Source organism: Marmota flaviventris, chromosome X, assembly GCF_047511675.1.
Source record: "Marmota flaviventris isolate mMarFla1 chromosome X, mMarFla1.hap1, whole genome shotgun sequence".
NCBI classification, from domain to species: domain Eukaryota; kingdom Metazoa; phylum Chordata; class Mammalia; order Rodentia; family Sciuridae; genus Marmota; species Marmota flaviventris.
In genome coordinates this window covers 16,182,610-16,196,299 of record NC_092518.1, presented here as the reverse complement: position 1 = coordinate 16,196,299, position 13,690 = coordinate 16,182,610, and the positions used below count along the sequence as shown (strand labels likewise).

General features: G+C 38.7%; 1 protein-coding gene across 2 annotated transcripts in view; it reads right to left on the bottom strand.

Moving 5' to 3' along the window:
* Window positions 1-13,690, bottom strand: part of Phex (phosphate regulating endopeptidase X-linked) — a 190,344-nt gene that overhangs the window by 117,619 nt on the left and 59,035 nt on the right. For both annotated transcript variants that reach the window (XM_027927395.2, XM_027927396.2), the window contains exons 8-10: window positions 12,983-13,066; window positions 11,545-11,690; window positions 1,145-1,238 (exon numbers count right to left, since the gene is read on the bottom strand). In XM_027927395.2, the coding sequence (XP_027783196.1) occupies window positions 1,145-1,238; window positions 11,545-11,690; window positions 12,983-13,066 (324 nt within the window). The remainder of the gene's footprint in view (window positions 1-1,144; window positions 1,239-11,544; window positions 11,691-12,982; window positions 13,067-13,690) is intronic.

Sequence of the window (13,690 nt, the reverse complement as noted above, 5' to 3'; positions counted from 1 at the left end):
TTGTTTTGGATCTGAACCATTTGATGTAACATAAATATATATATATATATATATATATATATATATATATATATATATATATAGTTGTTTTATGCTATACTCTACAAAATGACTTTGTATTCTAGTCACTTTAAAGGGTCAAAATGTACCTACAGTGGCCCACTAAGAATTTCTATGCTCACTAGTTTCTCTAATAAACAAAATGTCTGTTAAATGAAATCAGAGCTTATAAAATTTGCTTTCACTTAGCTTTGAATTGATAGAAAAATAAAATATTTTTAGAAGTCACAAAATCTTTAAGTCCTCTAGTGGTGGCAGAATACTCATAAATAAACCTCAGAAACAGACCATAAAAACATCTGTGTAATTAGGAGGCATCGGGGATGGGCAAGAAGCAAAGACTCAAAATTCAGGTGAGTGGGGAGAGGGAAATCAATTCAGGCACTTGAGCAAGGTCTCAAAGGACACGGAAAAAAATATATGGAGTGGGCCTCATGGAGTGGGCCTAGCAGAATTAGGATAGATTCAAGATTAAAGATCTAAGTCAAGTTAAAGACAAAAACTCTGTCACTAAATTAAAAATGAAACTTTACCATCTAATGCCTATGTCATACATATGTGAATATTCAGGATACTAAAAATAAAAGACAGTTACAGTGCAATCAATCACAATGAAACTCCGTACCCTCCAATCAGTATCTCCACTTTCATCAGTCCTCCCTATCCCCATAAACATACACATTATATGTCAGTGAAAAATTAAATAAAAACTACTTTTAAAAGATAGTTTCAAACATAGCACTAAAAAATGTTAAAACTATAATTATAGTGACGCAGTTAAAAACCCTGGGGAAAAATGGAAATAAGTTAATAAGAGGGGAGAGTTGAAAAACAATGTGACCACGGCCGTAAGTATTACCTTAAATATCTTTATATAGCCCCATCAAATTAGAGCTTGAATGTACTCTTACTGTATTTAAATTGTACCTGAACAAAAAGAAATCAAGCAAGAAAAGACCTTGGGCTGCAAAACTTCCTCCTATCCCATCCCTAAAGGCAGTTTTTATTGGACCAGTTAATATACAGACTGTTCTGGCATGTAAAGTTATCCAGTGCTGTAACATTACAATCTTCTTAAACGTACCCGTGAGAATTCCAGCCATCTATATTGAAAGCGCCTGCTCAGGTTTGGAATTCTGGAATAAACCATTCTCCACACCAAATAATTGGCAATGGTCCTGTTAACATAGAGAAATGCACATTTATTGTATTTTAGGTCGATATCTGATCCTCTGCAGAACACCTTCAGAAAAACTGTTGGCAAAGCTCCACGGAGAGACCGCCTGTTCATATAAAAATGCAACACTTTCACTTGAGAAATGTCATAAAATGATACAATGTCAATAAGCACAACCAAAATTGGCTTGCCTTTCACCACCTACTTACTACAGAGATAAAATGAATATTTCAACCCCAGGTCTGAAAAGTGAACACTTCGCTTTCTTTCTGGCAGAGTCCACTATTGCCTTATCTCCCATACCTGGAAACTGTAAATACCTTCAAATTATAGGTGACTTGATGTAATGCATATGTATTATTTGCCTTCAGAAATTAACAGCAAAATACTGACCAATACCTATTGTCTAAATTTGCACTTATTAAATATGTGAACTCAGGGAAGTCACTGAAGCTCTTTGATTTCTCTTTCCTTACAATACATGAAGGATGTTCCCTGCCTCACAGGGTTATTGTGAGGTTAATATAAGTAACAAAATGTTTGACAAAGAGTAAATACCTAAGGTTATATTGTGTACTTCAAAACATGAACATTCCCATATGCTCTTGCAATGCCCATGATACCTACTTTCAAAAATCTGCTACATTTAAGTGGTGCCTTTTTCTACAAGCAAAAGATGTCCTGAGCTCAGAAGGACACATGATCTGAGTTAATTTCTAATTCAATAGTGATGATGGATTTTTGATGACCCACCTTACTCCCAGCTGTGCCATTACCATGGTGACTAATAACACACATTCCTAAGATGGCCCTTGGGTCAACCAGAAACGTGACATTAGTGTGACATGATGATGCTAATTGGCTCATCAAAAACAACCTACTCTCTCATTATTTGCATGACTCTCTAATGTAGTGGCTGTGCACTCCTGACAGCAAAATATTTTTCAGCATATTCAACAATATGTGGATGCTTGTTTTAATTTCTATATAGGTACAGGCTAAAATATTAGGAATCTTTAAATAAATACAGAACTTTTAAGAGATAATATAAAAATATTTTCAAAAAGTCATAAATTAACCCTTCAAATATTATGCTTATTATTTAAAACATATTATCCTCATAGAATTGGGCTAATATAATGACAGTGCATGTAAATCCATATTTCTTATAGTCTTTTTGACTTTTTCAAAAATTTTGAGATACCCTTTTCATATCTGGTTAGACCACTATTGTTTTCCCTTGTCATCTGGCTAACCAAGATGGCATACTAGTGTGAGAGAAGGGTCACTTCTGCCATTTTATTTCCATTCCATGCTTATGCTTATATTAGTAGTAGTAGCTTCAGTTCATGTTTCTCTGCAAAAAATATTTTAAACTACTGGTCCTTGTTGTGATGCTTAAACTAAACTACATTAAAAAATTCACAAATCTGTAGGTATATGCAAGTGTCTCATGATTATTTTCAATATGTCAAATGCAGTCACAAACCAGTGACTGTAATAGTGCCTCTGCCATGCATGTCATCAAGACCAAATGAAGGGTCTATGGCCACATACATGGTAGAACTTAATAAAACCTAATAATTATTTTAAAATTTAAAAATAAAGATAGAAGATCCAACATTTTCTTCTTGGACCCAAGGGATCTCCTTGGGCTATGAATATCCCCCCTTAGAGGCCACTACCCAAATCAGTAAAGTCAAGCCCCTCACCCATGCTTTGTTCAGACCATTATGATAAACACCCCATTTTAGGTCATTGCTTCAGATCTTTTGCATATACATCTATCTTTATGACTGAACAAGACAAAAAGTGCTCACTGAGCACTTACTCTTGGCCCAGTGTTGTGCCAGGTACCATGAGGAATGTTGAAAAACAGGAACCTAGCACCTAAGTCAAAGAACTTAAGATTTCTGTTTGTTCATATCATTGGGTTTTTAATTGAAGGGACACACTATAAGTACATAAAGGAGCCTTCTTTTTTTTTTAGAGAGAGAGAATTTTAATATTTATTTTTTTAGTTTTCGGCAGACACAACATCTTTGTTTGTATGTGGTGCTGAGGATCGAACCCGGGCCGCACGCATGCCAGGCGAGCGCGCTACCGCTTGAGCCACATCCCCAGCCCCTAAAGGAGCCTTCTTTCCCTGACTCAAACAACATACCCTGAGTACCCAGATATGTACTAATAGTTCTAGATGCTGGGGAGATAGAGAGGTAAGAAATATATAGGCCTTGATCTCCTGAAGCTTTTAGTTGAGCAGAGGAGTTGGGGGAGTGAATAAATAAATATTTGGCAGGTCTTAGCACCCCAAAGTGGGTGCCAGACATTCCCTAGAAGTATAGCATATCTCATACTGAAGGATAAATGTAGACTTCATGAGAGGGACAGGGCTTAAACTATATCTGAAGGTTGGAAGGCTAAATAATGGGAGACTAGGCCATGCATTGGAGGCAATGGTGAGCAGGATCATCAGTAAAGGAAGTAAGCAAAAAGAGAAGCCACACTGGGAAGATGCAGGACAGCAACTGGGGCCTGGAATCTCTAGTGCATCAATGGGGCAGCTCCTGACCCTAGTGCAATGGCTATATTTTCTTTGTCTTTCAAATACTGTTTGCTGAGTGTGTGAGCTGTGCTGGATCAACAGGGGCAGATTAGAAGATCACTGGCTGGCAGATGTCCCTCCACAAAGTCAAAAGATATTCCCTAGAGGGGGTGGTGATGAGTCAGATCAAATGGGGAAGTTGTGAGGATGGAGTGTGACAGTGGTAATAAAAGAGTCAGTATGTCAGAAGTAGACTGGGGTTTTAGAAGTAGGGGCCATTCCAGCTCACCTGAAATCATCCCACATAGGCATCTCACATTATTGATGATTCTCACAGCACCACTATAGGAGAGAAGTTACTATATCCATTTTACATATAAGAAACATGAGGCTTAGAAGCATTAAGTAAACTCATCACACTGTTGGTGGGTCTCAAACTAGTAGAATCACCTGGGGAGTTTTTAAAAGTCCAGATGTCCAGGCCACTCCAAGCCAATTCAATCACAATCTCTTGGGTAAAGCCTAGCGTGAATATTATTTTCAAATTCCTCCTTCAAATCAATGTGAAGCCAAGTTGTAGAAGCAGTGTAATAAGCAATGGAGGCTAGACAAGAGCCAGGTGTTTCTAGATGTAAAGCCTGTATGTTTTTCTCTACACCACACAGTGAATGAAAGCCCTGGAATTTGGATAAGATTTCCTGTCCATTCAGAGACAACAAAACACTCCAACAAAGATACTTTGCAGAAATCTGTGGGCACAAAAAGATAATAGTTAGGCCGTCCAGGCCAATGCATTCCTAAGAGGATAGCATAACAATGAGACTTCTGAGAGTGGAAGATGGAATGCTGGGAAGCTCACACAGCCAACCAATGGTACTACCAAGTGGTTCCACTATGGTATAAATATGCTGACAGAATGCTATGGAGCATAGTTTAGCAGTGCTAATATCACCACATCAGGAACAGATATGACCATAATGAGCAAATCACTGCCACCTAATACTCAGATACATCAAAAACAAAAACAAAACAAAAATTAGATCAGCAACAGTCCTTGAAAATAACACATATTATCTTTTTTTTTCCCAAAAAGCTTTTTCAGCAGTACAGTAATTTCCCCAAATGGCAATAAATAAAGGAAAGGAAAGTATCCCAGAACAGAACCCACCACTAAGAAAGCAATATGAAATCCTTCCCCAAATCCTCTGACTTGGAAGATTTGTTCTTTAAGAAGCTTTTGCTGCTCCATGGTCTGAGTTAGCAGCAGCTTACATTTACATTACATTTAAGAGCTTATAAAAATACCTCCTTTGATCCTGATGACAGTGCCATGGGGTGGTTATTATAATTAGCTTCATTTTCATATAAAGAAAATAAAGCTCAGAGGTCAAGGGACTTCCAAGAACATGTCCAATCTGGGACTAACATTTAGGTCTTCAGATTACAGTTTGCATTTATTTCTCCCTGTCATGCTCCCTGAAGTGAATCAGAGGTTCTTCTCAAACATTCTCAAATCTCAGAAATCTTCCTAAATCCTACAGGTTGCCCAGATGCATGCCTAGAGCCATACTTCTCAAAGCATGTCCCAGTATTGGAAGTTTCAGCATCACCTGAGAACCTGGTAGAAAACTGGCCTTGTCCCATTCCAGACATACTAAATCAGAAAATGCAGGGATGGGGCCCAGCAGTTTGTGTTTTAGCAAGCCCTCCAAGGTATTCTGATACATGTCAAGGTTGAGAACTTTTGGTGAAGAAAAACCCCATCTTTTCATCTTTCTGCATATATGGCTCACTGAGGCCGTCCTAAATCCTAGGTCAGTGCTTCTTAAACTTTAATATGTACATAAATCTCCTGGCAGGGGCTGGAGATATATCTCAGTTGGTAGAGTGCTTGCCTTGCATGCACAAGGAGCTGGGTTCTAATCTCCAGCACCACAAAAAAATCACTTGGGGACCTTATTGAATTGCAGATTCTGATTCAGTTAGGTCAAGGACATAGACTTGAGATTCTGCATTTCTGACAAGTTGTCAGGTAATGCCCAGACTGCTCATGTGTGGACTATACTTTGAAAAGCAAGGCCATAGACCACCTCAGAAGAGATGATCCTCATGAGAGGTTCACATTACTATACATTTTCCAGGTGAGCCTTTGGGAGCATCTGTTTAACAAGAATCATCTGACTTTAATGTACACTGTGCTGCTCTATAAAATAAAACTAAAGACAGGAAAGCTCACAGGGGCTTGGCAAACTCCCAAGGATTTGCTTGAGACAAGTCTGCTATAAAGAGTTCTAAGGCAGATGATGGCCATGTGGCCAGGCCTTGCCAGAAAGAGGAACCCAAGCTGATTTTTTTTTCTAACACCATCCTTCCTTAGTCCCCAACCCCCAACTCTTGCTCCATAGATCAAATTGGATAAAAAATGTCCAAGGCAGCCTTAAGTTGGAGTGGGGAGGAGAAATGAAGGGGACATAGAAACAAGTCTCTCTTTATGTAAAAGCTATGTTACTAGCTCAGTGATATGCCAGTAAACATCTACCAACTGCCTTGCCAAGAAAAAGTAATAATTTGCAGAATTTGCTAGTTTCCCTGGTGTAAAACTTCTACCCTAGTTGATTACAAATTATAGGTGAGATTACTGAAAATAGAGTTAGTAAGAGATGCAAATAACTTGAGAGATTCAGCACATTCCTACCTCCTCACCACTTTTCTACTTTGACTACCAACTCCTTTTCCCCATGTTGGCCTCCACCTCATGCCTCCATTGGCCCTTCCCTGGCCACCTACTCCATTGAACCACAAGGGCCTAATGCAGTCTCTGGCATCACCACCTCAGCGAGATCTCATTGCTCTAGTTTTGTGTCATGTGCTACCTTCCAAAGTGTCAGTGTAACTGTCCCCATAGCCACCCAATTGGAAAGAAAGGTTGCATTGTACTAAGCTAACAGCAGGGTGTGATCTAAAGGGGGAAGCAGCAGCCAGGAAATGGGCATTTGATGCACACTTAATAGCTTTGGAACCCTAAAAATGGCAGGAGACTTGCCAACATTAGCAAGATCTAACCAGTTGGAGGTACAATAGGCACTAGTTGAGCACCTCTAATCTACAAACTTGAGATCTAAAATGCATCATCATGAGGCTACCAGTAGAACATTCCACATCTGACCTCCTATGACAGGGCACAGCCAAAATACAGGTGCACTAAAAATATTGTATGAAATTACCTTCAGACTAGGTACATAAGGCATATAGGAAAAGTAAATGAATTTCATGTCCAGACTTTGGTCTCATTCCTAAGATATCTCATTATGCAAATGCAAATATTCCAAAATCAGAAAAAATCCAAACTCAGAACCAATTCTGGTCCCAAGTGTTTCAGATACAGAATATTCAACCTGTATCTCCAAATTAGCAGTGAAGTGTCTGAAAAATATTCTCCATACAGGGACACATATGGGTGTTAGAGTCTGTAAACAAGTCAAGATGGCGCCTGGCATTTTGCAGAGGGAGTGGTTTGTGAAGTAACACCAGCGAGCCATTAAGTGTGGAGATTCCTTATTGGTTGACTGCTGTATCTAGTTTGTTAATTAAGATAAGCTGTATGGAATGTATATATACCCCTCCGGTCCTACAATAAACGGCTCCCACTCCAGCTATATCAATCTACACAAGTTGCTCGTCACCCCTGGTTATTTTGCTGCAGCCGGACTGAGGCATATGGGGAAAAAAGACATAGGACATACAAATAAGGGTTACCCAATTTAGAATATCAGTTCTGCCGCTTCTTAGTGGTGTGTCCTTAGGCAAGTTGCTTAATCTCAGATTCCTCATCAGTAAAATGGGAATAACACATAGAACTGTTCCAAGATTAAAGATAACTGTTAATCTTAATGGTGGTTAACATCACTATGGCCTGTGTATGGATTTCAGAGGCAGGTTCTCAGAACAGAGGCATGGCAGAAATACTGAACATGAGAAGGCTTAGCTGGCTATTTCTTCAATGGTGCCTCCAGAAGGGAGGTGATAAGATTCTGAAGAAAAGGCTGAAGTCTTCTCTTTACATATCCTGAGTCCAAAGCAGCCTCTCAACTTTGTAGCCTCCTGCCTTTTGAAGGCAACATCTGGCCTCATGCTACTTCTGCCACCCAAGCTGCTCATTATTCTTTTTCCACTCTCCTCTACCTGCAGAATTGCTCCTTATCTTTTGGAGTTCTGCTTATCTCACCTCCTTGATGGTGGTGATGAGGCATCTGGTTAATGTCTAGAGATTTTTAAGAAGTGTCTATTATGTGATATGCACTGTGCTAGACCTTGAAGCTACAAAAGCAGTTACAAGGGTGTCTGCCATCTGCTCACTGTATCATGAGGGAATTGAAAGAAAAGCAGTCATTTCAAAAAAACGAAAAGTTCTCTGATCAAGGTATATCTAGAAAACTCCAACTACTTTTCCTTCTGGTACACATCTAGACTCTATTTCCCAGCCTCCCCAATGATCAGATGAGTCGCATGCCTGAGGTGTAACTTATGGAATATAGGTAGAAGTGACATATCCCACTTGTAGGACTTCCCACAAATATCTATGCAATTCTCCACCCTCTCTCTTTCACCATCCCTGAATGGACAGGGTTCCAAAAACTCAGGAGAGGGCAGAGCCACAAGATTGAAGGATCCTGGGTTCCTGCATCACAACTTAAAAGAAAGTTGACTTACAGGACACCTTATTGGGATGTTCCATGAACAGAGGATATAATTTTTATTGTGTAAGCCAATGAGAATTGAGGTACTCATTATTGCAGCTGGCATATCCTGGCTATATGGTGATTATGAGACCCAAGAGGACCTTTTTTTAGGGTAATTTTTAAAATATAGCCATAGATAAACACCTCCAAATGCATTTATCACACTTGCACCACCAAGAGGACCTTTTTTCAAGTAGCCTGTAAGGCTCCAAGCATGAGGACCAAACATGGTTAGCAAGCACTGGGGGTATAGCTCAGTGGTAGAACACATGCTCAGCCCTCACTGGCCCTGAATTCCATTCCTAGCATGTGTGTGCTCACACACAATCAGCAATGTAAAACCCTCTCCATGATATCAAACCTCACCATGCCAATAAAGTGATGTCAATATTCTCAAGACAATAGAATATCTTGAAATCTCACAAGAATTCACAGAATTCAAGTTGTTCTTGATGAATTGATTATCAAGGGAAAAACTGTCAGAGATTTGGCTTTTGTCTTGATTTTTAAATGAAGTTTTAAATCTGCAGGTATTTTTCTATCTACATCATCTTCTATTGTTGCTCACTATGTTTACATTTGTCTAAGTTATCATGACAGGAACCAGAATAAAATTTTCCCCTAATCATGGTTTTTCCTGCTCACTGTTGTTATGAAAAGTCCTACAATTCTAAAATATAATCATTACTATGGAGATGATTTTTCTAATACAGTAGACCATGGCCCAATTTATCCCCTGGTTTTAAATTAGATTTTGGGGGAAACAAAATTAATACAATGTCCAAAAATTGCTATTATTTTACAAGTGATGATAACAGATACTGGAAGAAACTGACTTGTGAGGTTCTAAACAACGATCTTCAGCCTGGCAAACCCCACCTTCCAATGGAAATTACCAATGAAATTTAAAATGCACTAAAGTGCATATAAGTAGAAAATCATTTCGGCCATATTTTGTAGTATAGATTGAGAAACACTAATCTGAAATCCAAAATATGAAATGCTCCAAAATCCAAAACTTTTTTATTACCAACTTGAGGCCCTAAGTGGAAAATTCTATACCTGTCCTCATGTGAAGGGTTGCAGTCACAATGCAGGCATGCTCTAAATATTATATGAAACATAAAGGAATTTTATATTCAGATTTGGGCCCCATCCCTAAGATATCTCATTATATGTATGCAAACATTCCAAAATCATAAAAAAAAATCTGAAATCTAAACCCTTCTGGTCATAGGCACTTCAGATAAAGAATGTTCCATCTGCATTCAGAGCTAGGAAGTATTTACAAAGAAATTTTTCTAACACAGTGTTCCTCCCTACAACCCCCCCCCCAAAAAAAAAAAGAGCTAATCATAAGACATTCCTGGGCTGCTTATTTAAAATCCAGATTCCTTGGCCTTCCCCCAGCCCCACTGTCTAAGACTCTTTGGAGAAGGGCCCTGGAATCTCTATTTTCAGCAAGGATACAAGGTGATGCTGCTGGCATTACTGGTTCATGGTGCACATTTGGAATGTGAAGGTTCTGCCTCCAACTTACCCACATCTAGATTTGATTTTCACTTAGAAATTTTTCAAAGAATCACTACTTATCTATAAATGGTAGAATTCAAAGTGAATTTATTGCTTCTTCTCTCCCTCTTCATAGGATTCTAAATGTTTTTTGTTGTTGTTTGTTTGTTTGTTTGTTTGGCGGGGAGCGGGGGTGAATACATGCTGCATTTTATTCAAAGAAGTTTTTAATTTTTTTTAGTTGTCAATAAACCTTTATTTTATTTATATTTGGTGCTGAGACTCGAACCCAGTGTCTCACACATGCTAGGCAAGTGTTCTACCACTGAGCTATAACCCCATCCCATTTTTAGGACTTTTATTGCTGCCTGTTTTAAACACAATTCCTGGCAACATAGCCTTGATCAAGTACAATTAAGAAAATATGTTTTGTGGGGCTGGGGTTGTAGCTCAGTGGCAGAGTACTTGCTTAGCACATGTGAGGCCCTGGGTTCAATCCTCAGCACCACATACATAATGAAATAATAAAGGTATTGTGTCCACTACAACTAAAAACAATTTTTTAAAGAAAATATGTTTTGTTTTGTTTTGTTTTGGGTACTAGGGAGTGAACCCAGGGGCACTCTACCACTGAGTAAGTTATACCTGACCCAGCCCTTCTCATTTTTTAAAATAGGGTCTTACTAAGTTGCTGAGGGTCTCACAAAGTTGCCAACACTGGCTTCAAATTTGCAATACTCTTGCCTCAGGCTTTCAAGTTCCTAGGGTTATAGGTGTATACCATTATACCCAGCTCAGAAAATATGATTTTTAATCATGGCTCAGCAATTAATTTAGTAAATTGCTTTTGTAAACTTATTGACCCTTCTGTGATTCATTTTCTGTAGTCATATAGCTTAATGAACACATACAATTCTCTTTCCTGGCATTCTTAGGATTTCTTTTCTTTGTAGCACTAAACTACCAAAGTTACAAATTCTAAAACATTTTTTAAAATAAGAGAAACTTTCAAGTTCCTGAAGTTGTTTCATCAGTGTAATTTTTCTATAGCTCTCAAAGTGGTCTTATGTCTTTTCAAAATAGGTACTTTGGTTTCTTGCCAGAAAATGACTTACTAAAAAGAGAACAGGAGAGGAAAAAAAAACAGCAAAAGACCAAAGGATGAACTGGGGGGGGGGGGGAACATATGTTCATACAGAAATCTCAGGAAATAACATCATTACATAACCAGTTTCCAAAACTAATAAACAATTTAGGCTATCAGAGAGAACAGTATGGAGAAAGACCAGAAATAAAAGGCCAAATCATCATGCATTTCTTGTCATCACAGCAAGTAAATTACACCAGACAATGGTTTGGGCCTATTTGTCACAAAGGGCACCACAATTTTCCCTATGACTCTTTTGCTGTAACTTTCCTTAACAACAATTTTCAAAGGATGTGAGAAGGGAGGCCCTTCTAATTTAAAGAGAAAACAAAAACCAAAATAAATGCACACAAAAAGTTCTTACTTCTTCCTCTCAGAGCCTAATATCCTAAACAAATCTTTAAAGTACTGTGGGACGCGGACCACCACGTTCTCGGAGGGGCTGATGTCTTTCAGGTGGGGATACAGCCTGACATCAATGACCTTCTTGATGTAGCCCAGCCAGTCAAACTGAGGGGAGAGAGAAAAAAAAAATGAGCAAGGAAACCTTTGTAAATTAGGCAGCAAGTAACAAGAAAGGCAAATAGAGTAGGCTGAGCATAATTGATTCCTTGAAATCTTACACCAAATAATTAAAGATACAACTGTTTATAATTTACTTATCTAGAAGATTAAGTGTTAATCCTTGCCATTTTGACCTGTGGTCTTAATCACAAAGAATTCTGCCTTCTTTACTGGGTACAAATGGATAAGACACTTATGTAGTAATGCACATGCACTCAAGCATGCTCCCTAGCTTCTCTGGCCCTCCTCCACTTCCTGAACTCTCTCTCCTTCATCTCTCCATACTGCTTTCTCAGCCCCCTGGACTCTTCCTCTAGTCTATGCTCCATTCCTCCCATGTCTTTTCCTTCTCTCCCCCACTTCCTTCCCTTCTTCTGTATACACACTCCCTGGTCTCTTCCTCTGTAGTCTCTCCATTCCCTAGACACACAGATACAGACACCTCAGTACATTTTCTGGTCACCTCCCCAGCACAGTCTTAACACAGGAGGAAATAAACAGCAACAGAAAGTAACACCCTTATATTCTTCAGAGCATTGCTATTTCGGTAAAACACTGCTCGATGTTTTAGACTGGCTCTCCTAAAAGTGATTTATCAACCTTGTCTCCCTTGTTTGCTTTCACTGTTGAAATGGAAAAACAGTTACTCATTTTCCCAGTGTCCAGCCCCCAAGTTCCTCTCCTCAGTTAGGTGTGGTCACGTGCTCCAATTCTATTCAATAAGAAATAAAGGGAAGACATCTGGGGAATATTCTGGGAAGCCTTTTATGCTGTCCCTGATAAAAGAAAAGTCAAATGTGACCATCACTGGCCCTTCCCTCTTCTTCCTGTCTGATGGAAGATGTGATATATGGAACTATGGTAGCTGTTTTACAACCATGAGTCATCAAACATGAAGTCAAAATGCCAGTACAATATGGAGAGTGAAATAGAACTTGGGTCTTTGACAACACTATTAAACACCTGAACCAACACCAATTACTTCCAACATCTTGACTTACGTCATGTAAAAAAATGGGCTTTAAATTTTAAGCCACTGTTGGAAATATTTTCTGTTCCCTAAAACAGAAAGCATCCTAATGCATACACAAGGGATATTTTATGTGATAGTTGTCAAAGATGATGATAACTAAAAAGACTGATGGTAGGTTTTACAAGGCAAAAATTTACACAGATGAAATACAATCACTTGTAAAGTGACCAGTTAAGAGAAAATTTCCTGGATAGTTTTCACCAACCTGGGGAATCATGGCACTCAGTTCAGAAATGTTCATTTTGTTGTACATGGCCTCACTGGTTCGGTTTTCATGTGGAATCATTATCTGTCAGAAAGACACTGGTTATTTTTTTTTCAAATGAATCATTTCTTACTGCCTGACTACTATCTACATGTGCCAAAACATCTGTATATTATTATTAAATTTTTCAAGATTTTGGTGTGGTGCCCAGCTGAGGGGAGAAAATAAAAAGACAACATCTTAGGCAGGATTAAGAAAATTAAAAGAATTTACAATCCTCTTCAGTATAAAATATTGCCCCCAGTATAAAAAACAACTTCTTAGAATCTCCTCCTCCTCTAAAATTTGGAGAAATATAATGCATTACTGGCTTACTTTTGACAGCCAAACTGAAGTTGGACAGTTTGAGGCAAACATTCTACTTTTACCTGTCTCCAGATAATAATGTCAATACTCTATGAGCCAGAGACCATCATTTGATCTCTAGGGACAAATTTTCACTGACAAACACTAGGTTATCTAGATACCACTGCTACCCATGATCATTTTGTCAGTAACCATTTCCCTTATTTTCTCCTCTTGTTTGTTTGGTTTTGAGATTCTCTTTACCCTTCTGTTGGGGTATGGATTCGGTTACCACCCAGACACATATCCAAACCTCCATCTGTGGCCCTGACTCTCCATACTCTTTCCACACCCAATGCTCAT